This window comes from Amblyomma americanum, chromosome 1 (genome assembly GCF_052857255.1).
Source record: "Amblyomma americanum isolate KBUSLIRL-KWMA chromosome 1, ASM5285725v1, whole genome shotgun sequence".
Lineage (NCBI taxonomy): Eukaryota > Metazoa > Arthropoda > Arachnida > Ixodida > Ixodidae > Amblyomma > Amblyomma americanum.
In genome coordinates, this window is record NC_135497.1 from 281203420 (window position 1) to 281226977 (window position 23558).

The 23558-nt window shown below is 49.5% G+C and overlaps 1 protein-coding gene and 1 pseudogene across 1 annotated transcript in view; one reads left to right on the forward strand and one right to left on the reverse strand.

Moving 5' to 3' along the window:
* The first annotated feature begins 3061 nt into the window (after window positions 1-3061).
* Window positions 3062-23558, forward strand: part of LOC144115194 (long-chain-fatty-acid--CoA ligase 1) — a 121526-nt gene continuing 101029 nt past the window's right edge. Inside the window, exons 1-2 of the mRNA XM_077649459.1 lie at window positions 3062-3430; window positions 5303-5391. Coding sequence (XP_077505585.1) covers window positions 5310-5391 — 82 coding nt within the window. The 5' untranslated portion in view covers window positions 3062-3430; window positions 5303-5309. The remainder of the gene's footprint in view (window positions 3431-5302; window positions 5392-23558) is intronic.
* LOC144116441 (uncharacterized) lies at window positions 11225-12433 on the reverse strand (annotated as a pseudogene).

Here is a 23558-nt window from a genome sequence, read left to right on the forward strand (position 1 = left end):
ACTGTGACTATTGACTTTTCCAGAATTGTGTTAGGGTCAATTTTGACTGCCAGCTTTCCCGTACTTTCCCTTTACTTTCGTCTGCTAATCCTAATGATCTCCGACCTGTCTGCTGCGTATTGCATGCCACACTGCTGTTCATGCTCGTTAATAGTATCTATTGTCTTTAGTAGGTGATGTTATTTTTGGGCCAGTGATCCCCGAGTACACCGATCTCATCTGCGTACATCGCTGCTCGGATTTTTCGTCCAGCTTGCACAAGTCCCTTGTAAGACTGAGGAGGAAGGTCCAAGCGGCGAGCGCCGCAGCTTGGTTCCACCAGTAAAAAATTGTCCGCCGCGGCACTGTGGCGGTGGCATACACTCTTTTGTCCACCAGGACGACTCACAGGTCTGCATGCGGGAGGCTCCGGATGTGAGCAGGTGCGGCACTGAGTTTTACTTTAGGGTCCCCCCGTCCCGAGGACCTAGGGAACTGCTCTTATGACCCCTGTGTAAGCTCGCTGAACATTCATCCTTTACAGCAGACATCTATAATACATTCTCGTAAGTTCATGAGCTTTCTCCATGCGAGCCGAACATCTAAACAAGCACGAAGCCTTCTCACGGAAAATGTCTAACCCAAAGTTGAGGAGGGTCCAGCGCAGAACCGTTTTTTTTTTACCTGGGCTTTGTGGCATACGCCACCTACCTTAATTTAAGTACACGCACTCATACTTTATATTCAACAGGATAGATAAGCGGGCGAGTTGGTGATACATAATGCAAAAAAACAGCGCTTGTTCCTGTGTATTCTTCGTCTAGTCCCTGTTTGTTCGCGCTGTTTTTTTGCATTATACTTTATATGTCGTAAGCAAGTCGTATCCAATTCGAGCTGGTTATGACATGTCTAGGCGGGCACCGAGGCCCGCAGTTCCGGCTCCCACCGTTCCCCGTCCGAGAAGGATAAGTCTCCCACTTTTGACACGTATGTACAGGCACGAGTTAACAGGATTAGCACACGTGACGTGCCCCCTCAGTGCCAGACAACGCTCGGAGCTGCGGTTAATAACACGCCGATAGCCATAGAGTTTCTTACTATTATCTAAGGAAAGCTGGCGGCTCTGCATTGAAATCCATCAAGGAGTGGCGCAGGAATGCCGGGAAGGCGAGGTTTCTTATTTGGTTTGGCTATTGTTGGGCATGCAACGTGAACTTAGCCGTAAAAATAAGACTCTTCTCGAGGCAAACCTCGAATAAATGCTGTGAAATCTGACATACCCTCCAAACACTGGCGTGAAGTTTATTAAAGTGAAAAACGCACTATTGAAATTTCATCTGCGCGCAGAGGACAGTGTCGCGGCGCAGCTGCCGCGGTTGAATCCACGTTTGCGGCCCAACACGAGCCAAGCCAAATTATAAACCTCCTCTTCCCGGCATTCCCGCGGTGGATGACGTGCGCTTTAGGAAATTCGCATAGGTGGTGGCGCCAGCTTTCCCTCGCGGGGGTGCCTTCCAATACTCCCAGTCGTCTACTCAGATGTCTAGTCGGACAGCCGCCATCTTGGGACGCGTTCCATTTCGCATGTAGCCGTACAAGGAGACTGCTTCGTCGATGTCTACATCGATACATGCCGACTTCCGACCTAGAGATGGCGGAACTGATGCACGTGGATCGCGTGAGCCGTGCTTTTCACGGACGTCGGAGTATAGCCGTAGTACGGACAGGCCCCGTATTTAAAATGCGATGATTTTATAAGACACGTTGTTGGGCTAGTTGGCGCGCCAGCTGCCCAGCTTCACGATAGCAAGGACCGGCAAGAAATTGTCCGCAAAGTGGTTGGTCGTGCCCAGTTCCTCGTCGCTGCAAAATTTCACCAATAAAATGCTTCCTGCGCTCGCACCAACTATTTCCGACTGCCATAGATTATCAAGAGGATGTAATGAACATTCGAAATTCCCTCGGTGATCTTTAGTGTTCAGCGCCACGCGGCCCGTGGTGGCAGCCGGCAGCCGTGTGAACAGTAAAGCTTTTGTTCAGATTTCCTGCTTGTACGTGCTCGACGGCTGCTAACCGAACCCTTCAATGTCGTATCTGGTTACTTATCCGTCGCCGTGGCCGCACTGTTTCCTGCATACCTCTGAACCCTCGTGAAATGAGCATCATGGTTTTTGGAGTTTCCAATAAATTTTCTTCCGGTCCACTGCAGTCGCTTATGCGGAGGTGGCTGAGGTGCACGCTCTAAGCACGACGGCTAGCCGTAAACGCATTTAGGAAGTCACTGCGCAACAGCCGGCACAAACTGAGCGCAACCCCTCTCGCCTGCCCCCCCCCCCCCCCCCCCCGGTACCCTCCTCCTCCACTTTCCACCTTACGCTTCCGCCGTTCTCTTTTCCATCGCTACCCCCTCCTCATCTCCACCTTTGCCATGCTCTCCGCTTTGCTATGCACGGTTTTGACGATTGTAAACAAACAAGGGTGCTGATGATTATAGCAACCCCAAAGCTCTTCCGGTATAATGGCGCGGCGTTTGAAAAGGCTTGCGCCGGTGCATACGACGCGTGTCGCGTAGCAATTGAAAAAGCGCTGATATATACTTCACCTGTCGCGCTGGTTTTCATAAGGCAGCGTGGCAAGCGAATCATTCCGGGCAGTTTTTGCTAAGGCGCCGGGGAAGGGGACGTGCCAGCGTTCGGTGCTTGTCTTTCCCTGGGGTTATTGTTTGCTCGAAAAACACGCCCGTCCAAACTCTTCAAACGGGGAGTGTTCTAAGGCTAAATCGCAGTGTTGCCAAAAACGTTCGACAAAACCGTGTATAGTACTGCAGGTTCGCCGCGCTCTAAGCTTTCCTATAGCCCTGCCGGCTACGCCGATAACGACGACGACGCGGAAGCCAGGAGCGGGCGCCTAAGATTAGAGCTGCACTCTAAAACAGCGCGACTCGGCAAAGTAGCTGGCACGTAAGCGGCCGCCGACAACAGCGGCGGCATCTGCCGAGGCGACCGCAGCGGAGGCACGCCGTGACGTCACGAGGCACGAAAGCGCGCTCGCGCGCGTATACGCGCCGCGGGAGAACCCAGCTACTCCACGTGGCCTCTCCTGATCGTCGTGACGTGTCTCTCAACGACAGCTCGCCCGGTGCACGCGCACGCGACATTACACGACCGGCCACCTCTTCCCCCTTGTTCTCTACGCATCGCCCTCCTTTCTCTCGCTCGCTATCAGCTTTTGCTCTCGCGTAATGCTGTTTTCTTTTTCCGTCGTTGGCTGTGCAGCGCCCCCTCCGCGTGTACGATAGCGTGGTTGCTGCGGGTACAACCGCGCGCGACCCAACGCGCAGTCGCGAGAAGACAACGCTCCCGACGCGTCGCAGAGCTGCGCACGAGCCCTGCCAACCCTGCCACTGTGACGCTCGTCGGTAGTCCGTCGCTCTGAGCTGCAAGAGAAAAATGTGAGTACTTTTAAGACTGCATGTACTGCTAGTATACTTAATTCATCCTCGCAGGGGCCCGAAAGGCATTAACAATAAATAAAAGAAATAGTGTAATTTGTTGAGGCAGGAGATTAAGTTTAAGAAATGAGCTCGCTTACTTATGCCCACGGAGTATGTACTGCCTCTATGAAAAGAAATACAGCGGAGCCCCTAGGCGCCGCGCTGTTCGCATTTCTTTTGATTACTCGAGCTGTCGACAGAAGAGAGGGAGGGAAAAAACTAATTGTAAACTTGAATGCTAAAGCTACCTCTGTGCTGTGAATCGCGCCGTAGTGAAATACTCCGGATAATAACTGGTCGCATGGGGCCGTTTAACGTTCCTCTAATCTCAGCACACTGATGCATTGCATTTCGCCTCCGTCTAAATGCGACCGGCATCTCCTCGCGCGACTTCACGCTCAGTAGCAAAACCGCGGCAATAGTTAAATCTTACCTGTGAAATCCTTGGAAAATTTGGACAGCGAAGTATTAATAGATATTTTTGTATCTCTGTACACTGCCACGGAGCACCCAATTTGTCGTTTTTGACCTCGAATTATTATTTGTGTGCGTGCGTGCGTGCGTGTGCGTGCGTGTGCGTGCGCGCGCGTGTGTGTGTGTGTGTGTGTGTGTGTGTGTGTGTGTGTGTGTGTGTGTGTGTGTGTGTGTGTGTGTGTGTGTGTGTGTGTGTGTGTGTGTGTGTGTGTGTGTGTGTGTGTGTGTGTGTGTGTGTGTGTGTGTGTGTGTGTGTTATGATTCCCTTAACGCATCCTTGGCAGGGCCGTCACAGACAGCTTCACAACTCGTTCATTTTATTAATTAATTGGTTTTTGGGGAAAGGAAATGGCGCAGTATCTGTCTCATATATCGTTGGACACCTGAACCGCGCCGTAAGGGAAGGGATAAAGGAGGGAGTGAAAGAAGAAAGGAAGAATAGGTACCGTAGTGGAGGGCTCCGGAATAATTTCGACCACCTGGGGATCTTTAACGTGCACTGACATCGCACAGCACACGGGCGTCTTAGCGTTTTTCCTCCATCGTTCATTTCTCCCTTTTAAAAATTTCAGGATACAGCGTCGTAAACCTTCCTTTCTTTCCCTCTTGCTTCCGAATGAGCGAGGCGGCGTGGACTGTGAGTGCTCCTCAGCCCACGGGGCGCACAGCTGCGAATAAAAATTGAGCAGATTTCTCAAATCTTCGCGGATGGGGCTAAGCGGGCAGGAGGCGGTAGAGTTCACTAGACGCCATGCCTTTTTGTCCGCGGACGAGGCGTGGAGGGACGCTATGCTGCAGCATCGAATCGCCGCGCAGACGCGGCTATTGGATGTTGCTGAGTCACTTGACGCTCAGTCACGTGACAGAAACGGCGGTTCCGCCTGCCGTCTCTCTCTCTCTCATCTCTTGCGGGTTACCCTGCGCCTCTGAACGCGAAGTGCCACCATTGGGCGGGCTTCCCTCGCGCCCGAGAATGGGGGAGAGTGCATTCGTGACGCCATCTTCAGAGATGATTATGCAAGAGACGCGCATATCGACTCGTGATTGGCCGATGATGTCGGGCGTTACCCGTGCCGAGGCTGCGCTGCATCGTTCCATTGCGCCAGCAGGTGCCGAATAGAAAGGACAGGTCTTTGAGGTAAGGAAGCTGCGCCCCCACAATGGGAGCCTTGGACGGTTTGGCCCTTCAGGTGCCTTCAGTTGAATATCGATCAGCGACTATCTTCATTTAAACTACGGCTCTTCGGACATTTGTTTTAATGAAGCACCGCAGCACAGGAAAATAAGAATAGAGGCGTAAATGCTATATTACTTTATTTTACTCATGTGCGGCTATATTCTTCTCGCCCTTAACAGACCTGCTATGGCTGACACCGGAGCGGGACAAGACCAGAAGAGTGACGACAAAGCTGGGGCCCGGAAGACCACGGAAGTCGCCAAAAAAAGTGAGTATCTGCGGTATACTTTATTTTTATGCTTACGAGCACCATCGTTGCCACATGTGAATGGCTGATACTGGGATACAGACCACAACTTTGAGGGTTAGTGGGGTGACGGGCAAATTTAGTGTAACTTTCAGCGCGCACGCTTCGGGAACTCGCACTATGGCGACATAGTGCTGCCGTAAAAATGGAAATTGTCATTAGGAATTGATGTCGGTGAAGCTAATACGCGCTCGAAATTTCTGTCAGCGCGCACCAATTTTCAGCCAAAATTATTTTTTTTTCATTACTAAATGTCTCTCGTCAGGCCTTCCATTTTTTTTAGGCGAAAGTTTTCCACAATGTTACTGGTGCACTAAAATATTGAAAGTAGAGGAAAGGAAGAACCATGATCAGCACCCTGACAGTCAAGATGGTCGGAATACGTTGTTTATAATTTATAATGCGTTTTATAGCAAACGAGCACCATCGTTTTTGAGGCGTGTTTATTGTAATTCCGGAAGCACCGCTGTTAAGGCTACACACGTAGACTTAGTGAAGCATATTCGGCCTAAGTGAAGCGAGCGCGCCGTAATACGTGTGTCACTCTGAAAATGACACTAAATTTTGAAGCGGGCAGTTTGACGAGAGCATAATTCTTGATTCAGAGTGGTCATCTTCTTGAATTTCGTAGAATATTGAATCAGAGCTAGCAAACTTCTCCGACATAGCCATCTCTGTCCAATGAAAATACAGGTAGCTCTCAAAATGTTTCTCGCACATTTTCCAACGTAGCAGTGACGCGGTGTGCGACAATCTCTCTATGTATGCCGCGTCATGCACTACGCTTCAACGTTTTCTTCTTTGTGACACGCTCGAGGAACCTGCAGACTCCCTCTTCTTTTCCTTAATATTTTTTTTTATAACTGGCTCCAGTGTACCCTCACTTGAACATGACAACACGTCTTTGAGATTCGTAAACTAAGCCCTGGAGGTTCATAAATGAAGCAAGAATTCGTAATGGTTCCTGCTGTAAAAACTACGGTGGCGAAAAAAAATTAGTAAGAAATTAAATGTTGAAAGTACATATTTCCGAATAACTGTGGCTGTGTGCTGCTTGCTCATGAGGCATCATATAAACTGATATTATTTGCCGCTGCCTACTCGAAATTTGGGCAGTTAATCCGAGAGCGTTCACATTTCTGAACCGAGCGGAACCATGCCTCACAGTGCAACAGCGACGAAACGCATTTACTGCTCTCGCTGTTCCCAGACCTGTATTAATAACAGCGCTTTGGGCAGTAGAGTGGAGATTCTCCCGTATTGGTAGTCCATAAAATCAGCAGCGTAGACTTTATAAAGGCCAGAAGAACTTACTGAGTACGGGAAGCGTAGAGGAAATCTCAATAACGTCAATCAGGTCCGCGTGGCAACGCGGTGTTCCCGATTATGAGCGCGCCAGAGTTAATAATAATAATAATTGGTTTTTTGGGGAAAGGAAATGGCACAGTACCTGTCTCATATATCGTTGGACACCTGAACCGCGCCGTAAGGGAAGGGATAAGGGAGGGAGTGAAAGAGGAAAGGAAGAAGGAGGTGCCGTACTGGAGGGCTCCGGAATAATTTCGACCACCTGGGGATCTTTAACGTTCACTGACATCGCACAGCACACGGGCGCCTTAGCGTTTTTACTCCATAAAAACGCGCTCCAGAGTTGGAAATTAAGGTCCGGCGACAGTGTCCAACCATTTGATGGCGCATGAAACGTGCGCTAAGTGCCAGGCCACAATTCAGTGTCTTCCTCGAACCTCCCGACCGATTGCTGGGGCGGCAACGGGTCGTCTCTCTCTTCGTTAGGCTGCCAAAAACATTGTACTACAATTTTCTCGTCCACGGGTCTCGTTCTCGTGTGTTTCTCGTTTCCTTTTATCCGCAGCAGTTATCAAAGAGCCATCACTGGGGCAAGGCAAAGATTGGTCGCACATTGCGCAGTTGTTCGACCGGTTACCGGCACGGCCGAAATCAATCGCTCGCGTTCCTTCACTTAACGCCGTCAGGCTGGGCGGCATTGAGGTGCATGGCGCCACTAGGAGCGTGGAAGGTGAGTCGGCTCTCTCGGAGGTCGCCAAGGCGAAGGCCATTCGACTTTCGCTACCGCCCGGCGAGAGAGAAAGACGCGTGGCCGCGCTGTCCCAGGAGACCTCGCTCAACTGGAGAGACCTTATTCCTAAGCACCGCACGTGCAGTCACAATGACGCGCTGCCCGCCCGGAGGAAAAAAACGTCCGTCGGCGATTGTGTCTGCCTGACCGCAGCGCATGCTCATTTGCCGGCCCGCCGTGAAGGCACTCGTTCACGTGCGAACCTACAAGACTGCGCTGAAGTTTGGGCGATGCTCGCTTTTCTCTCTTCTCCTAATACGGTTTATTCCGGTCGGTCGGGCAGCGTGCTGAATGCCTCGAAATGGCCTGCTGGAAGTGTGACTTCCCTCGGGTCAGATTACACAGGCGATATACCGGGCGTCCCAGCTAACTTGAGCCAAGGGTTCAAAAATCGATTATTAGAGGCAGGCGAGTGAAACCAGTTGCATATTGGTGGCAGCCATCTTGCGCACCACAGGCACATTTTTGTTTCGCAGTTAACAATTTAATCAAGCTTAAATATATAAATTAATAAATATTGACTTTAGACAACGAATTGCATTAGAAGAGTTGTCGAGCACCTTCAGAAACCCCCATTCCACCATTTACCACAAGTAAATCCTCACGTGCGTCTTTTTTTCCCAGCTCCAAAGAAAGCCCGCGAAATACAGGATAAACCACGTGACTAACGCACTTGCGCGCCACGATCGTGCTGCTCTCAAGCGTGGTTTGAGCAAACGAAATCGCCTGCAGCCTTGACTCGACGGCCCCGCAGCAGCGGCAGGCCGATATGTTGGCGGTGGTTTCTTGTCTGCGTCAGCCAGTGGCACACAGGACGGTGCGAGCTGCCGCCGCCAACTTACCGGCCTGCCGCTGCTGCGGGGCCGTCGAATCAAGGCTGCAGGCGATTTCGTTTGCTCAAACCACGCTTGAGAGCAGCACGATCGTGGCGCGCAAGTGCGTCAGTCACGTGGTTAATCCTGTATTTCGCGGGCTCTCTTTGGAGCTGGGAAAAAAAGACGCACGTGAGGATTTACTTGTGGTAAATGGTGGAATGGGGGTTTCTGAAGGTGCTCGACAACTCTTCTAATGCAATTCGTTGTCTAAAGTCAATATTTATTAATTTAGGTAATTAAACTTGATTAAATTATTAACTGCGAAACAAAAATGTGCCTGTGGTGCGAAAGATGGCTGTCACCAATATGCAACTGGTTTCACTCGCCTGCCTCTAATAATCGATTTTTTAACTTTTGGCTCAAGTTAGCTGGGACACCCAGTATAAATGAGTTTGTCTTTGGACACTCTTGCCGGCCCAGTTGCGTCTGACTTCCTGTTTCATCAAAAGTGTCACATGTCTGGGCGAGCAACAGTGCTGCCGCTGACGGATGACGCAGTTGGGTCGGATAAATCGAGATTGCCAGTGCATTCGCGAAGCTGTTGCCTGAAGCTCGCAGTAAAGTCGAAACTTCTCGATAAAAGTGGATGCTCGTTAACAAATCTGGGGTAGAGAATGAAAAAAAAAAGTGTTTCCCAAGAGAAACAAAGAGAAACACAGGTGAGGAGAGCGTTGTAATGGTATGGTAGCGAGTGATAAAAATTTAGCGTAATTAGTGCGACTCTTTTTTGTCTGTCTCGCAAAATCGCTACCATGGGACTTTCATAGAAACTACCACCTTTTCATCTGTAAAAAATTGTAAGGGAGAAGGATCGCATTTTGGCACAGGCGGTCGTTGTTCGTGTTCGGGAGCCCCGTAATGAGAGCCTCTTCAAGATAATGTTCAAAGAATATAGCTACCAAAAAAAGAAGAGGAAAATGAAGCACACGACAGCTTACCGCACGCCCTTCATTTCACCCGCACAAAAACCTTCAAGACAATGGGACATGCGTTGATCATTTTGTTTAGTTTAGATCACACGAAAGGGCAAAATTTAAACTCATAAACTACGCCCGCACACAAAGATAGGCCAACGGGCTTAAATCAAGTAGAAAGGAAGACACAGCATTACAACAAAGCAAGTCAGGTAAGCGAATGCGAGGGTGATGAATACATTCCAGGAAGGATCTATGTATACAAATAGATAAAATAACAGCGGAATATCAGAATTACACAACGCAAATTCAGAAACAAATAGGGCGCTTCTCGCTAATATTCACACATAAAAGGATAACACTAATGAAAACGCAAATAAAATAATGTATAGGGAAACTCAGAAGATATCTGCAGAACTTAGTCACAAAAGAAATTCTATAACTTACGGGCAGCTAACGGTATCATTTGTTAGTGCGTTTCATTTTCTGGCTGCTTATGGCAAAAGAATAATGTCACAATGAAATTTATATTCTGTTAAATGTTTATTGTGTTTTCGTGCATGTTTCTTGTTGATGAAGGGGACAAACACTGGTTTACGTCAACATTTAGTGCTCCACTCAAAACGAGAAAAAGAAACTTCAGACGTCAAGAGATGGGCTCGGCTACTCACAGTGGGAACACAAGCTTTGTTAAGAAGATCGCTAGGAGGGTCGTGCGTTCGATTTTTATTATACAAAAAATCGGACTACCCTTCTCTGGGTGATCTCTAGTTTGTTGTTGTTTCGGGTTAGATAGCCAACAGATAATATTGTACTAATCTGTGCAAGAGACAGTTTTAGTTTCACGTACGTAGAAGCTTCACGTGCGTAAACGTAACAACACGTGTGCTACGCGCATTTCACCAGAGACGCTTTTAGTTTCACGTACACGACGCAGACTGAATTAACGTATGGAACTAACCTGGGATTGTTCCGGTACGCTTTTCTGCGCCATCTATCGCCAAATATAGGGTCACCGCTTTAGCGTGCTGTCCTCAAATGGGTTTCATTCCCTCACATCGCGAAGTCTAAATGGTCGCTTTTGGAAAAGCGAAGGCGCGGAGCAGCAGAAATCATGTTTTGCACGGGGCGGCTGCTGCCTCGATTTTGGCGCACTCTCGCTAGTTCGAGATCTCGCGAGACCATTGCTATGACGACGACGAACGCAACACCGTCATGCTTAAGATCTGAAAAATCTCCCTTCTATCTGAAAAACAAAAGCTATTTATCGCTGAAGGCGAGTACAACAGTTTATAACACGATATCGCGTCGAGGGATTAGCGGAGAAGCTGTTATCGCTGTGAAGCGGGCGGGCAGGGCGCCGCCATGTTGTCAACGCTACGTACGCAAGCAACGCAAAGACCGCAACGTAAAAATCCGAATTTCACGTACGTCCGTGAGACTCACGCAGACCCTTTGCGTTCTGCGCATGCGCACTGGTCACCCATAAGAGCTCTGCGTACGTGGAGATTTTACGTACGTGAAGCTAAAACTGTCTAATGAACCAGATATGCGTAAGCCAGTAACTTAATATCACGCGTGATGCAGAGGGATTACTCGTTTGAGGGAGAAAAGAGAGTTACTCAGAAAAGTTACGAACATGAATGTTGGCCGCGCTCACTCACTCAGTGTTATTTTCTTCCCTGCGCAGTGGCCAGGAATCAAACGTTATGTAACGCGTGGTAATCAGGCGTCTGTGCCTGTCTAATTACAACTCCCGCTTCGTGCCTGTAGCTTTCACTTCAACAGGGCGCCAAACGAGCTTTGACGATCAGAGTAATGTAGAACATCCGAGTTCTTTCCATGACGCAAGGGCGAAGTGTGAGCATGTAAAACAGGACAGGTGGGTAGGTAACAACCTTATTGGTTCATGAAGGAACCAAGTGAGGAGGGGGGGGGGGAGAGGAAGCAGGACGATGGGCACTCGGGCTGCTGGCCGGGCACTGTTGTGCTTCGGCGATTCCTCGTGCCCAGCCCACTGTCCGAAGCTGTACCTCCGGCAGCGAGCTGCTCAGAGCAGCCTCCCATCGCTCATGATGTCCTGACCCTTGTCACGGGGGCTTGGGTTTCTTTCGGCAGTTCAGAAAGATGTGATAACCTGGCTCTGATGCTAGGGCACAAGTGGCGGTGAGGAGAGGTTTCACCGATGGTTACAATGGAGAGAAGGAAAGGGGTCGTGACTGTGGACGTTTGAAGCCTGCGCCAGAAAGCCTGGTCGCTTTTTGAAAGAGATTTGTGCGGTGGAGGGTAGATTAGGCCGGAATTTCTATAAAACGGGGTGAGGCCAAGATAGTTCAGAAGCCGATCCCTGACACTGCGAGACGAAGGCAGGTCGCTCTGAGCCCGGTTGAGGAGTGCTCGGGCTTGGGTGTGAGCGGCCGTGTTGCCTGGGTGTTCGCTGTGGGCACAGACCCAGAGGAGGGTGATGAGGCGATGTGGTGGGTGGAATGATTCTAGGATTTTTGCAGCCGGGGAGTGGATTTTACGATTGGCATAGTTACTAATTGCTGTTTTGGAATCAGAAAAGATATAGTCAGCGGAGGAGTGTGCCATAACTAAGACAGTTGCTGCCTCTTCCGCTTCCGGGGAATCTTGCAAATTTGGAATGGACGCACTAAATATTGGGTTTTGGAATCCGTCTACTGCGGCTAATGCGTGAGCTGGTCTGTGCGAATATTCGGCCGCGTCTACATAGACTGCCGGAGCACGAGGAGGATAGTTCTTGTGCAAAGGCTTCACTCTAGCTTTCCGTCTCTCTCTCGATCATGCTCCGTGTGGGTATTTTTTGGAAGAGGCGGAATGTTCAGATTATTACTGACAGCAGTGGGAGGATTTTGTGTAGCCGTGGTATGGCCGGGGAGGTTCGTTCCAAGTCGGCGCAGGAGAATTTGGCCGGTTTCGGTATGTGAGAGCCTGCGGTATTGACCTATGCGGTGCTCTTCTAGCAGCTCTCCCAGGGTGTTGTGCACCCCCAGTGGAAGGAGTTTCTCAGTGGGTGTTGATTTAAGGAGAAGGAGAGCAGTTTTGTAGGCTGTGCGGATGAGTCTATTGACGTGAACCTCGTGGTCAGTTAGTAATGCCGACGTACACGCGTTTTATTATGTGTTTCGCAAGGAAAAATAAAACAGCTCCCTAAGACCCTCTGGCTGACTGACTCGATTTTGTGCTCAGGAATGCATCAATGGTGTTCCTTCATAGGTGGTCAATCACCTTTGATGAGCGAGGCGGATCCTCTAACGTTCAGCGCCAAACTTAACATACGTGACCTTTCATCCCTACCCAACATTCGCGTCAGCAGCCTCTCGGATCGTTTGGTAGGGTGCGATCAAACCGGCGAAAGATTTTTAAACAATTTTTAAACAGGGTTTTTCTTTGTTTAATCGGTCTCCTTCAAAGTTTTTCACTTCCCCCTTCCTTCCTCCTCTTCAAGAAAATAAAGGAAGACGGAATGTTCATTATTTAAGAACTGCGCTGTCTTTCAGTTTCACACCCTCGCATGAAAGCATGCACCAATCAATATCGCATTAATATTGACTGTCCGTAATCAGCGACGTTAATTAACTTCTTTTTTTAAATTTTGATGCAATGAATAGCTTTTGTGCTAGGCAGTACTTTGTTAGCCCACCCAACCGAGGCCGCAGATCATTCGGCGGTCACGTGCACAGTTGCATTTTTGAGAGGGACGATCGGAACCTTGGCGTTTCGCTTGAAACATGCCCAATGCGGACGCTGTGCTCTTAACACGGACAAGTTTCGCTGGCCGCAGTATTACGCCGTTGCGCGTCTTGGTAACTGTGGGCTGTTCGAGAACTGAGGCAGACGCTCATTAAAATTGCCGCCCCGTCCGAAGTCACTTCCGTACTTTTCAGAAACTCACGCGCTTCAACCTTTGGGCGCGCAGGCTCTTCGTGCAGTGTTTCTAGGAAAGAAAGATATGATTGTTACGAACTTTCCAAGCAGCCTGAGCGTTTTGAAAGGGCTAGAAGTTCCCGATATCTATCGCTTATAACCGGCTAAATGGAAAGGGCACAATAAAAACAAATGAGGGTGCGAAAGCAAATCGCTCCATTGCTGTAGCGTTAGCGTGAGGCAGCTTCACGTCACTTCCGCTTTCGGAACTCAAGAGCAACGCCCTCCGTCTCCGAATCGGCGCCGTTCCCGGTGAGCAGATACTGTGCACGACTTATTAGTGCGGAAGCAGTACTCCGATGGGTAAACCCCGAGCGAGATATTGCGATGTTTGTATGCTTGTGGCGTTTGTGGGTTTGTGCCAAAAGAAATAAATAAATTAAATAAATATCTGAGACTATGATTCGAACCCGTGGCGGTGCGAACAGATTAGCTTCGCTGGCCACTGCGCGAGAGCACTAGGATTTTGTCGCAGCCAAGCACGTCTCGAGTTGAGCTGCAACGCACTCTCGCGCTGTGCATTGCACGCTGCCTTCTTCGTCAACTAATACTATACTATCAAAGTAATTAATATTCGCGCTTTGAGCTATGTGGCGATAGTGACATAGAGATGTGCGCTGCATTCATTGGCGTGGACAACGTTGTGGCAGAAACACGGCACTGGAGCAATACGCGTTGGTGTTGACAACATTGCTGCGGAAAAAGCAGCCTGAATATTGGCCGCCGGCGTACAGTACATTGGGTAAATTAGCACTGACGATTAAAAGTTCAAGACGGCCATAACTGGCTTCCTGGGCAGTGGACAACTCAACTGCGCTTTCAGGTACGTACAGTCGGGAACAGAAGTCTGGAGACCACATGTTCCTCAAACGAAGCCAATAGCTCTGCTATTAGCCGCCGGCTGGAGACCACACTTGTGGAGGTGAATGTCAAAATTTTGTTATTTCATCTCCACAAGTGCGGTCTCCAGCCGCTGGCTAATAATAGAACTATCGGCTTCGTTTCAGGAACACATGGTCTCCAGACTTTTGTCCCCAACTGTACTTGGTGGTTGAGTCCACCTGCAAAAAAACTGTGCTTTCGCACAATATTTCATACTTCGCAATGCTAAACCTCCAGCCGCTTTCTTTTCGCGAGCTTAATACTTCGCGAATTAAGGTCAAATCGCAATATCAGAGTATTTCGCGAGCGCTAAATTTCGCGAAGCAGAGGTGGTAGAAACCTTAGCTCTCCTTTTGCCCAAATTATTCGCGGCGCCAATTTATCGCGAAGCCCATGTAATTCCTTAAAAACGCAAAATTTAGGAATCCGCTGAAATTAAGTTTTTTTTTACATGTATATAGGCTATCGATACACGGCCTCTGTTACCGCTGGGAACAGCAAGTTGTATGGCCTCAAACGATAAGCATGGAGATGAACAAAAATTATTATTATACTTTGCTGGCCCAGGTGAAATTGCTCTTGACTGCCAATTTCCACCTGCCCCGCCACCCCATTGCAGCTGCCATTTCGCGTGTGTGTTCGTGGTCAAATTTGTGCACCGAGTAAAGAACGACGCTGCCTCTGTCCACGGAATGCATCATGCGAGTGGCGCCGGTCGCGTCGCGCTCAAAGCGCAATATATTCGTCAGTCGCGCCCGTAGAACAACATCCGCGACAGGGAGCCCCCGAACAGCGCCGCAAGAGCGATTTCTTGTGTGTGTGTGTGTGTGTGTGTTTTTTTTTGCATAGTCGGCGCCACCGCTGAGGCCAGCAAAGGATCCTTCGATGATATTTTGCATTGTTTTTCTTGGCATAGTTGGCTGCGTATGGCTCGCTGGCTGGGCGGTACTGAAACAAGACGCCCGCCCAACTGCACAGCTTGAAGTGACTGTGCCACAAAAAGGAGCCGCGGCCAGTGACTTGCCGGAGGAGTGACTAAAACATATATGGTTCACGCAAAGAGAGGAGGTGTCGCCAGCAGCTTCGATGCATAGAGTTTAGGGTGGCTGTTCGCAAACTCAGTTCTCCCTTCTGTACATCTGGACCGTGTGAGCCATGCTATTAACCGACGCATAAGGCTTTCCTCATTTTTAGAAGGAACGATTTCATTCCTCTCGTTCATCCATCGTGCCACCGCCATTTCGGAAAAAAAGTACAGGCGGCTGAAACGCCAACTGCACAGATACGCAGCCATGGCGGAAAGGAAGGAGGAATCTTTACTGACAGCTCCCAAATATAAACCAAGTGCTATGAATTTGACTTAACACTGGGATCCCTTTTCCGTCGTTCACGCGCTCGCGAGAGTTCAGCTTTGCCGCGAAGAAAAGCAATGGGAAAGCCGACATTCTTTCTTCTTGAGCGTGTTATTTCGCTGCCTGTATCCGCCAACGGTTATCTGTATCCTGCGGCGCCCTTTGTTTGTGCTCCACGCGCTGAGAGCTAGGATTGCGTCCGTTCAGCGTCACCTTCCTTGTACGGGATCCTTTATTTTTCATGCAAGCAGTCCCGTCCTGACGCCAACTCAGCGCGGCTAAGGGCACTGGAGCTCTCTCAAATTTTGCTAGCGTCATCGCGGAATTCGGTGCGGAAGTCGCCTTTGTGGTCGTCGCACTATAGACTATACGCACTGATGAACCACTCCTCCTGAGAACAAGTACGGCGCTCGCGCTGCGTGCCACAATAGCTTGAAAGTAAGAGGGACTTCTCGCATGCTGTACCTGGCCGATTTCATTCTGGAAGATTTGCTGCGGCGCTTCTGCGTGTTGAAGAAAAATTTTTAAAGGAAAGCAAAATGTACGCAGTGCGTCTTTTCACAGCGCACGAAATGGGCTCGTCACGAATGTCAGCTATCGGGTTTGCCAGCTGTACATGCGTTGAAAGCAGTATAGGCGCCAAGTGATACTGACACAGAATTTCGAATGAAATAAAACGATATGGGCGTAAGCAGACGCCTTCCAGCACGCTGAGTGGGACGTAATTTAACATGGTTTTCAGTGTCACCCGAGGAGCCGCTCTGCATTCCCACAAACATCGAATGACGTCAGGGTGCACTTGCTCCAATTATTGTGACGTCACCGAACCCAGCGGTTGTTCGAACAAGAACAGCTAGTGCTTGCCAGTGACGCCGACGTCGTATGAAATGTGGTAGTCCAGGTTGGCCGGTTGACCGTGACGTCAATGCGCACATCAGCACTGACGCTGACCGAGACCGAAACTGGCTGTACAAAATCGTTTGTAATTAATTATTAACGCTGAGCGCTGCCGTTTTGAGCTAATTTTTTGTTATTACTATAGCTCGATACAACCCAAGATGGAAGCGGCATATGCCGCGCAAAGGAGCCCCTCCAGCTAATGGCGTCGGCCGATTCTCCCCCTTGATCGACCCCCTTGGAGCTGCTAGAGTGACGGTTCAGGGGGTGGAGATGAATGGGGAATATCGGATTAATCGCGGCGTCATGAAAATAGGTTGACGCCATTGGTTGGAGGCCCTACTTTGAGGAGCATCTGCGACCTCGCTCTTGAGTTGTATACTATAATATAGGCCCGTAGGCCTTTTTCGAAGCAAAAAAGAAAAAAAAACGGACACCCAAAAACTTTGCGTCTGTACCCCTTTAAGGCAGCGTACCGAATCGCGCTTTTTGTTTTGCTTGCAAAAGGAGGCGTACAGGCAAGTGCCAATGGTAGGCAGTGCCTAAAACGTATCTTACGTTTCTATTTTAAGACATGAGCAAGCACTTGAATCGACATTGAGAACATATCGCGAGCGGCATCAACATGACGCATGAAAGAGGTTCACTCTGCAGATACAGAGCCATCCCGACCTACGTCGCCGGCGCACGTGTACCCGGCTTGATGGGCAAAGCATTCGGCTGCCGTTAGCGTGGTGCAGCGGGAGCGTGCCGCGCGCAAGCCCCTCTGATGGTACGAGGAAATGCGGCGGGCAGTCTCGCCAGGGTATGCATGCGAAGCACGTTTTTCAATCCGCGCGACCAACTGTGCATCGCCGTGTTTCCCCAGCCGTAACGCATTACTGAGACCCTGACTCGCAGAAAGCGAAAGTGCTGTCCAGAAGTCGTGCGTCATTAAGCCACCAAAGGCGCATTGGGGAATAAACACATCGTGTTCCAGGGTTATGACAGCGTACGCGATGCTAGCGCCGAAAAAAAAAATGTGATCCGTGAATTTGACACCTCTGCTCGTTTGAACTCAAAACTTAGTTCGTAATAAGAAAATGAAGCTATGCACTTCGTTTTTAATGTGCATTGCACGTTGACTAACTTTTGTAGGGCTTTTCTAGCACTTATTTGCTGTTTCCTTGGGCCTACAGTGTGATGCTGCCTTTACGAGTAGCCGACAGTGAAAGATTGTGCGAACTGCACGTTGTTGGGCGATGCGACTGATGACAGCGGTTTTCAATAACGCCGTTTTTACCCAGCCTGAACCCTTTACGAGCACTACTTATTACTCCCTTATATTGATTTGGCCAAACGTACCCCCCCCCCCCCTCCCCCCCTAGCGTTTGCTAACTTCATTAGTGAAAGATGTATGTCAAAAAAAAATTGTGCTTGTTCCACTTCAACGCCGGTTTCGTTCGTATAGCTTGCGTTCGCAGGCGTATACAGACGATGGCCGTGGTGGGAAATGAGCGAGGTAGGATGAAAACCGCATATTTCAGCTGTTGCGGCTTTGTGTGCATGCGACTAAAACGTGTCGCAAGTCCGTTATTGTGAAAGGCATAACTGCTAATTGCGTGTCTAGTTATGAAAAGTTATTGAAGCTATTCATGGAGATCATGAGCTGCGTGTCTGCAGCCTTCAACGCAGTCACGACCAGGTGGTGAGGGCGCGCGAGCGCTGTTCTCCGGAGCAAAGAACGCGAAGTTTTAAAGGTGTTACTTGGTTCCACAGTGTGTGTTTGCGTCCTGTAGAGCGCAGACACATATACACAAAAGCGGCATGGGCACGAGCGCTGTGCCCCTTAGCAAATCAGCTGAGCTGAGATTTCCCTATAAAGGAAAACCCCGTTAACTCGGATTTCACGGGACCGGAGATAAATATCCGAATTAACCGAACGTGCAACAATCGGGGAGCGGGGAGACCGAAAAGAAACCGAACCAAAGTGTCCCATATCAACACGCATTTATTTCTTGAAAAAAAAAAAATTCTGTAATCGTTCATTGCTTCGCGCGAGAAATCTGCGTGACAACAACATTATTTCGCTGTTCAGCCAAATAGTGCAGTGCGCGCGCACTTCCTTATGAAACAATACACACATACGTCATCTATGAGACTCAGAGAACTAACCCCCCCCCCCCCCCCCCGCCCCCCGCGCGTCCCTCATAACGCACACGCACGCACCGAGGAAAAAATTCACACCTTCCGTGCACGTACGCGACGTTTTGCAAGACGATTACAGGATTCGCGATGTTGACAGGATTGTCGGCGACGCTAACGCAGCGAAAAGAAAGTGGCGTTGGGCAGCACAGAACAAAAAAGCCTCCCGTCGTACCTTCTCGACTGATGATCATAGCGATGAGGACGTCGCCTTTACATTGCGTTTGGACAACAGCATTTGGAGCAAGCGGCTTTCGGGCTCCGGTTACACATGCCGCCGACGCTGAGGTTTAGGGCACTTCACGCCCCATATAGCGATGTGTGGTTGCGTTTCTCTTGAAGCGTCTTACATTAAAGTACTCCGCGGGGGAAAGAAAAAAAAGTGTTCTTGAACACGGGTGTAAGTGACATTTTCCTTCAGTGAATTTATCTGCAACCTAACCACGCACATCCTGCCACATGAAAAAACAGAATCGACCTTGTCTCTCCTTCCCTGAAATCGATGAAGGCTAACGCTTGAGAGACAGCGAACGGCTGCCTGGCACTAAGAACTCATGAAAGCCTAGCCACTTTTGCAACCAACGTGTTATGCAACCGAATTCCGCACACTGTCTCCTTGCATGCCATAAGCCTCGTCCATTCGGCCTCCTTTCAACCACTTCAATCAGCGATTGGCCCTCAAGATGCCACCGAAGAAGTACACGCGACGGAGCGTCCAAATGAACCTTTCCTCGACGCGGTTTTCCTGGCAGTTATTTTTCGGCGGCAAAAGAAGCGAGAAAGGAAAGAAACATGAGGAATCGCTTATCAGCGCGATGCCCCGCAGAGAGTTTCGCAAACTGCGAATTCTTGCAACAGACGCCATTAAGCTTTCCCCGATATCACTGAAGCGTTACAACGAGCGCTCTTTGCGAGGAAAAAACACACACACACACACGCATGTGGCTGATTTATTTATGCCTATTGATCACAGCGCGTGTGAATAACCCTCGAGGACGCGAGGACCCAGCGTTTGCTTTTAATTTTGGCCCCTCATCTCCGACGCGCTCTCATTTCTGGTCACTTTCTGAAGCCGCATGCAAACAGGCTGGCAAAAACACATTTGACGCGTACATATATTATGTTTTCCCTGCTAAACACCTGTGTGGTCAGTAACACGTTATACTGCAGACGTTGTTTCCAATGCACAAAATGTAAGGGCGGCTACGGGCCACCAACCGGCGTTCTGCAGCGCCAGAAATATTCGTTGCCGGCCAAGTGACTCGATGCGCTTCCCTGTTTTGTGGATCTGGCGGTCCCTTTTCGCGTCTCAGCTTCACATGCAAGCAACTCAGCGTATTCTGCGATTCATACTTGGCAGCGCGAAAAAAAAAAACGAGGACAAAAGCGAACGAGGAGACACAACACAAGCGCAGTGTTGTGTCTCCTCGTTCGCTTTTGTCCTCGTTTTTTTGCGGTACCAAGTATGAATCCACACCAACTAGCCCAACTTTCTGTTCGGATTCTGCGACCCGCTGAGTCCCGTAGGACCATCTCAAGCCAGGCACTCAACATGAACGCAGAAGACTGCCTTTGAGATGAACGCCTCGGCTTTTCGGGTAAGCGCCGGCGTGGCTCCGGAAAATCTTTTTTCCGTCCTCTTGTTTTGCGTTCCTTAGCTCTTTAAAAGGCCTGAAGTAAGCTAAACTGTTTGCGTAATCACTTCTTGAAGAAATTAGTCAAAAGGAGCGTGACCGAGGCCCTAAAAGTTGTGTAAAGTCACTTTGTGGCAACGTGAGGACTATAGCTGAAATTGCATGAATGATATCATCAGGGAGGATGGAACATTTTCCTTCTGAAATTTTGATAATTTTCCTCTTACTTGAATCTTGACTTAAGGGGCTATTCCTTATTTCGCCTTTTTTTTTTACTTGGATCTGTTATTTAGAAAAATTCCTCTTTAAGCGCTGAACAAAAGTTGATTAAATTGTCCTCGAGACACGTGGCTGCTAGCACATGTAGCGCGTAAGTCAGTGTATTAACCACATGATGTAAACAGCGTGCTATAGTATACGCGCAGTCTTTCCTGCGCGATTTCTCCGCTGATCACGTCGTTGTTCAGAATCGGTGCGGCCGCGCTGCTGCGTAGCGCTCTGACCGCCCTGGAGACGCCGCTGCCGGTCGAAACAGGATTTGCGCCGCGGCAACAGAAATCGCGAGAGATTTCGCTCGTATGCGAAACAGGCTCTAGGAAAAGCCACGGACTGAGGAAGATCGAGAATAGATCTCTGTGCGGCGATAAGTTGCGATGGTCGTAGCCAACTTTCCTCAGCGAAGGTGTATATACACGTGCAGCTCTCCCGCTATACGCTCAAACACTGCTGTCTTCTGGTCTACGCCTCTCGCAATATGCTTCTACTAAAAGGAGGGTAGCTTAGCCATTCGTGCCTGCGTTGCAGATGGTGCCGGGTAAGCATTTCTGGGGTAGTGATGCGGAAGTGAACTATACCTTTAACCGTTTTCTCCTTGAAGACAATGAAAGTACTCCGCGCTTTGAGGTGATGCGCTGGTCGCATACGAATATGCGTCAACGCCCAGACGATTCGCATAAACCTGCTCCCTTGGCCGTTCGTTCCTTGGGCTGAAGTGGAGCTCTGTCAGAAGCAAACAAGGCAGTGTCACGTTGACGCCGCGGAGATAAGGTTCTGTCCTTGCTTCTCTATAAGCATTCTGCGCGCCAGACAAGCAGTTGACGAGCGCATGCACACGACCTCACTGCGTTGTAACATGAGCGAATAGTTGCGTGCACTCGGCGGGAACATCGCGACCCGGCGCACCCTTTAGCGCGTCCCGTAAGATAGCAAGCGGCTTTCCCAGGAAGGAATCCGACCACAGCCCGAGCCGAAGAATGGTCGGTGCCTGGCGCGCTTTTCAATTCTCTCGAAGCGAACCTTGAAGCCTCCTTTCGGCGCGTGCTGCGCTAATCCGCGGCGCGTCTGATTCGCCGACTCATTAACTTCCTGTTTTTCTTCCGCCTTTGACAGCACGCGCGCTTCCGCTTGGCATATTTGGGCGCGGGTTTTCGTTGCTGCCGATTTCTAGCGGTCGCCGAGAGCTTCTCCCAGCCGCAAAGCGGAGCTTTCGTGTTTTTTCCGCCTTCCAGTCTTTCTCTTTTTCTTTTCCCCTCTTCTGTTTCGCTTCCTATCTTCCTCCTCGCATCCAGTTCAAGGTCGGTTACGAGGAAAGAGAGAGAAATAAGAGCGCGCCCTTCCCACAGCCTCACCAACCTCCATGGGTGCTGGGCACCGGCAAGGTCGGCCCCCTTCGCTTGCGGTGCGCATTGTCTTAACAGCAGTCCAGTTCCGCTGGGAAATGACGGTCCTTCCCGTTGATGCTCGCTCTTTAGGCCGCCGCCGGACCTCCGACGACGGAGCGAACGCGCGGCGGAAACTTTTTTTTTTCGTTTTGCGACGAGTCTCGCTGTGCCACGAGTGCGATTGCAGGCGGCCAGCGTAGGAAAAGTGAAGGCGTAAAGTCAGCGAGAGGAGTGACGTCGGAACTAGGTTGCACGATCATTAGCATCATCATCGTGTTAGGCTTGTTTGTGCGCTAACGGAGCCGGATACTATGTCAGCGAAGGGTTTTCCTTATAGTATCCAGTGCACGAGATATTACTGCCTGAACGCAGGCGAAGACCTACACGCGCATGTCGTTAAGCTCCCTTGTATTCCTTAGCTAACTGACACTCGGGGCCTGCGTTCCGAACCGCAGGGTCTTCTATTTTCGTGCCACGAGTAACTTGGCGCGACAGCAGCATGCTTCCTTGAAGGGTATATATATATATATATATATATATATATATATATATATATATATATATATATATATATATATATATATATATATATATATATATATATATATATATATATATATATATATATATATATATATATATATATATATATATATACACGCCTTGTCGTAAATAATTCAAAGAATGACCCTTCAAGGGCTTCTCGATTTCAAATTAAAATACTTATTGTCCCCTATTCGATCTTGTTTTTACGTACTCTTGCAGTACCTTCCCGGACCTTCTTTGTGCGTAGGGGTGTGAACTCCAAGGTAGAAGAAGCGACGTGCTTCTTTGAACAACCAGTTAGCATTCTAATTTTATTAAGCACGCAGCACGACAAAGGAGGGGATACAAAGGGAGACGTCGAAACAAACGCGGCGCTTTTGCGCCTTGTTTACGTTGACGCCTGCCTTTGTGTCCCGTGTTTTCGCGCTGTCTGCTTCGCGAAATGAAATCAGCGAAACGGGAGAAAGACATTACCCCGCCTATTGAGGAAAAAAAAAAGCGCCAGTAGCTGCGGACGCCGGCCGTAGAAGAAGAACGATCGAACGAAGCGCGCACTGAGGAAAAACTGTACTTCCATAGATTGATGGTTTCGGAGCAGAGATGAGAGGTGGCTTGTTATTCTCCAGTGCACTGGCCAACAAATGCGCTAGTGGGCACAGTCACGCCCCTTGAGCCTAATATGCGGGAGCTCACGGTACTGTGCGCGAGGCGCCGCCGCAACGCAGGCGTCTCGTGAAGAAAAGTGGGCTCGTGGGCATGTCTTTTGTGCGCGAAACCTGTGGCTAGCCACCTAGTTTTAACAACTGCTTGCTCTACACCCCATGTTTAACGCAATGGCTCGTCGCACAACTAACGTGGCGCGGCTGCGCATTGTATTAGACAGTCCTGTTTGACAGGTCGGGTTTCACTTTGTACTGTTTCGTCGCTCTCAGAAATTACCGCCACGTAGCTGATGATGACTATAGTTTTTGCTTGCACCAAGCTATGAAGCACAAGAAAGTAGCGCAGTACAGTACAGTAGGGCATGCAGTTTTAGGTGCCTGGACAACAACGACAGGAGTTCGAATTTGGCGCCGGAGGCATTCATTGCAGGACATCACCAGCGGACGGTTGCATTTGCACTGAACCTCCTGCGCA